General features: G+C 36.0%; 1 protein-coding gene across 1 annotated transcript; it reads right to left on the bottom strand.

The window, feature by feature from the left end:
- Positions 1-2593: 2593 nt before the first annotated feature.
- Positions 2594-4158, bottom strand: LOC107466059 (probable sarcosine oxidase). The gene has a single exon (XM_016085041.3). It carries the CDS (start codon positions 3994-3996, stop codon positions 2809-2811), a length of 1188 nt encoding a protein of 395 aa, XP_015940527.1. The 5' UTR covers positions 3997-4158; the 3' UTR covers positions 2594-2808.
- Between the last annotated feature and the right edge of the window lie 492 nt (positions 4159-4650).

Here is a 4650-nt window from a genome sequence, read left to right as displayed (position 1 = left end):
GATGAAAGTGGATCTCTTGATTTTCTCCAAAGAGATTGGTCTTATTAGCCTCCAATTCATGAAAGCTATAATCGGATGACTGAAATTGCTGAATATGTCACCATATTTTAATGAGTTAGCAGATGAAAATATTTACTTGAAATAATTTTTAGCTACAAGAGTAATATTTTGTGGATCTGAAGCCATCTCACCATCATTCTAAACCAATTCCCAATTTTTATTTTTTCGGTTTCTAGCTTAGAACTTCTAATGAAAGAACTTTGTGCTGCTATCATCTTCTTTCAACTACTTGCATATTGATTTTTTCTTCTAGAAATTTTCTTCTTTTAATAGCTCCTCTTCTAATTTTTTTCTCTACCTCTAACATCTCTGACCCAGCAAAATAATTCGGTATCCTCATCTGTTCCAACCTAAGATTTAGTTCTTCAATTATCTTCTTAGAGTTGGATTTGTTATGCTGCTGCCACTGCACTAGACAGTGCCTACAACACTTCAACTTCTGTGCCAAAACATAGGTAAGTCATTAATTTTCATACTCCAAACTTTTGCTATCAGTGCCCTTATATCTTCCATCTCACGCTACCATTTTTAAAATTTAAATATTATTTTGGTAGACCATTTTGGAGGATCCGAATCAAGTAAGAGAGGAACGTGATCCGAACCATTCTCCGATAATCTTCTTACTAGGGGTGTCTATGGATCAGATCGTATCCGCTGATCCGCGGTAAATATCCGCATCTGATCCGAAAATTGCAGATACGATCCGATCCGCAAATTGATCGGATCGATTGCGGATATCTGCTCTTCATCTACGTATCCGATCCACAGATTCACAAATCCGCACAATAATAATTAAAAATAAATAAATATATATGTTTGGTATTATATTTACTAGTTTGTATGTTTTAGTTAGTAATTATTATTCATATATTGTATTATTTTATTTTTGTTATTTAGAAATAGTTTGATTAAAAATTTTAGGAATAAATAAGTTTAAAAGTATAAAAGAAATATTTTTATTGAAAATTTTTACATAGAAATATAATTAAAAAGAGAAGGTTTAATTATGCGAATATATTCGATATCCGATCCGATCCGATCCGCACATTTGTGGATCGGAACTTCTTACCACCCATCTACATAAGTCTCTCTCCAAGACATTCTAGCCATAAATCGATCAAGCCTCTCCCTAATTAACCATTCTCTTCGCTCCTATTTAAATCTTCTATTCTCCCTAATTATATTCCTATTTAATTAATTATGATTTAATATGATTATTTATTTTTAAAATAACTTACCACACAATAAATTATTATTGGTTACTCAAAGTCTCTCTAAATTAGAATTCTTTCTTTTCGATATATGTGTAGAGACTCTTTTCAGGTCCTCCCTTTTTTGCATATTAATCATGCGATACTTATATAATTATTATTTTGTTAGATATCATTATTTAATTTATAGTAAATCACAAGTTTTTTTTTTGTGGCAAATAGGGGTGCACATACCCGGTCCGGCCCGAAGGTCCGGCCCGGTCCCGAACACTTTAGGGACTAATTTGGTGTGATTTTATCGGGTCTAGGGTCGGGTACGGGTCTCAAAAATAGACCCGGTCATTATTTCGGGTCGGGTCCGGGCCATGGCTTGGGTCACCCGAAGTCGGCCCGGTGGCCCGGTCATCACACACAATTAATATTTTGTGTTATTAGTGATAGATCATGACTATTCTTAAGTGGAATTTAAGTATTGTAAACCTTAATATTTTGTGTTATTAGTCATTATAAGACTATAAATTAATGTTTTATGTTTAGAATGCATAAGACTTTAGACTAATACATAAGATTGTGTTATTTGTATTGATTTAAATATTTAGTATTATTAGACAATATTAGTATTGATTGTGGTTATGCTTTAGTATTGATTGTGGTTATGCTTTAATTTTGAACAAGGGTTGGTTCTTGTTATATTTTTCTAAGTGAATTTTACCATGTTAACTAATGGTTGGAGTCTTGTAAATTTGAATTTTTTTACATACTAGCTTACAAGAAGGTATCAACGTAATGTAATGTTAACGGCCCGATTTTCACCCGGTTTTCACCCGGTATAATTATGGCCCGAAAGTATCTTGGTTTCATCGGGTCTAGGGCCGGGTTCGAGTCTAATAAATAGACCCGATGAATATTTCGGGTCGGGTCTGTGTCACATCAAACCCGGCTTCACCCGACCCATGTGCACCCCTAGTGGCAAATATCAAAAAGAGGAGACACCTTTGCACTAACCTGTATTAAAAATAACAAATTTATCAAATATTCTTAATATCCATTGAACTAATTAGGTCATATAAAAAAAAAGTAGAATTCAAATAATAAATTTTTATATTATATGTTTTTTTCATATCTTTTTATAGATTTCTCTTCTCTTTTTTTTAATATTCAACACAATTATTGAAGAATGGAGCAAGACAATTTTAGAAAACATACTACTATTAAAAAAAAATACAACTAAAAAAAACATTTTAAATAAATACCAAAACAAAAATATTTAGTAACTAAAGAAAAATAATAAAAAATAATAATATCTTACCTTATATTTAACATTTATTAATTATCATTATTACCTTATATTTAATATTTATTAATTGTCATTATAACAATGACTTTTTCTATTATTTCTTTAACATTACCAAATAAATATTATTAGTAAAGTAACTTATCTAGATCCTTGACTTATCAGCTACTCCACTGCTTACTAGTGAATTTACATCACTTTGTCGTTCTTGTTTTTTTAGTAAATAAATAGAGCAGAGTAAAATCATTTTTGTGAGCTGTTAAACCTTCCAATTCCAAAGGGACTGATATCAGTCCCGCCAGATGGGACCCCATCGACGGCTAGCTCAGCCAAAATCCTCCCAATAACCGGAGCCATCTTGAACCCATGACCCGAAAACCCGCCACCTACAACAACATCTTTCCCAAACTGCCCCCCCAAGAAATCAACAACATAATCATTATCCGGTGTCATTGAGTACATGCAAGCCTGCTTCACCACCGGCTCCCTCCAATCAATTAAACCGTTAAAACTTTCCTTGATCCATTCTTTCAGCTCATTCATCCTCACCCCCGGACCCCACTCCCTCTTATCCGGGTCACACTTATCCCCACTATCAACCACAATCTTCACCAAACCCGGGTATTCCAACGACGGCGTTCCGAACACGTGCAACCCACCGTGGCTCGAAAACGTGGGAAAATCACCACCTATCGCGAAATCCCCTTCGTGCCCCTCCTTCACCCTCCAGTAAAACACGTGAATCTCCACTGGCTTTATAGGTATTTCTACTCCGCTCACCTTTTTTACCAGTTTGCTCATCCACGCTCCCACCGTTACCACGCATTTCTTGCCGCAAAACGTTTCGTTGTTGGAGGCCGAAACCACCACGACGCCTCTTTCGTCCTTCTTTATGTCCGTGATCTCTTTGTTGTCTTTCAGAACGGCGCCGTTTTTGTGTGCTAGGGTTTGGAACATGGCTACGGCTTTCGTCGCCTTTATGACGCCGCCGAACTCGTTCAAGATCCCGATGGAGTCATCGGGGAAGTCGATGCGGCCCGAGAATTTGTCTGCCAGCTGGCAGCGGTTGAGGACCTCGTGGGGGATGCCGTGGTTACTGCAGTTTTCGAGGATTTTGAGTAGTGTATGGTCATGGGCCTGGCCCATGTCGAGTTGGTGGGCTGGGAAGTAGACGTTGTAGCCGATTTGGGCCTGGGCCTGCTTCCAGAGGGTATAGGACTCCATGACGAGAGGGTAGTAGTAGGGCTTGGAGTAGTTGGCGCGAATGGTGCGAGACTCGCCGTGGGAGGAGCCACGGTGGTGGAGGAAGTCGAACTGCTCTATGAGAAGGGTCTTTAGCCCCCTCTTGGAAGCGTGGTAGGCGGTGGCGCTCCCCATGACGCCGCCGCCTACGATTATGACGTCGAAGAGCTCATTGCTGACGTTCTGCATTTCTTTTAGTTACTATCTACCACCGGAAGTTGGTCTATTACGAGTGAGTGGGGCTTGGTGACGATGGACATGTTTATAATTTATATATAGTAGTGAGAATAGAAAATTGAATTGGTATGCATAATAATATAGTAGTTTTTGGAGTTCTTTACTGGGGATAAAAGATGCCAAAATCAAATGGTAGAAAATTGAATTGGTATCCATAATAATATAGTAGTTTTTGGAGTTCTTTACTGGGGATAAAAGATGCGAAAATCAAAAGGTAGAATAGAGAGAAAAGTTTTTAAATATATTGGTATATTGATATTTTAATTTAATGAATTTTAACATTTTAATTATATATATTATATGTATTTTTTATAATTAAAATTAATAATTAAAAATTATTAAAATATTAATGTCCTGGTACACTTAAAAATTTTCAAGAATAAATGTCTCCAGCATTCTCTATTGGCGGCATTGGAGATCAATATTCAATAAGAAGAATGATACAACTTCGCTTGTGCTTCTATCACCAGAAACATCAAGATGGTAAACTATTAAAATGATATTTAAAAATTTATATCTAAAATATTTTTTGTATCATATTAACTTGCTTAATAATATGTTAAAGTGTTCCCTGTTAGCTTTTCGCCAATTTCGTTAATGTTATTG

This window comes from Arachis duranensis, chromosome 9 (genome assembly GCF_000817695.3).
Source record: "Arachis duranensis cultivar V14167 chromosome 9, aradu.V14167.gnm2.J7QH, whole genome shotgun sequence".
Taxonomy (NCBI): domain Eukaryota; kingdom Viridiplantae; phylum Streptophyta; class Magnoliopsida; order Fabales; family Fabaceae; genus Arachis; species Arachis duranensis.
Note: the sequence above shows the minus strand (reverse complement) of the source record. Positions and strands in the feature narration are given on the sequence as shown.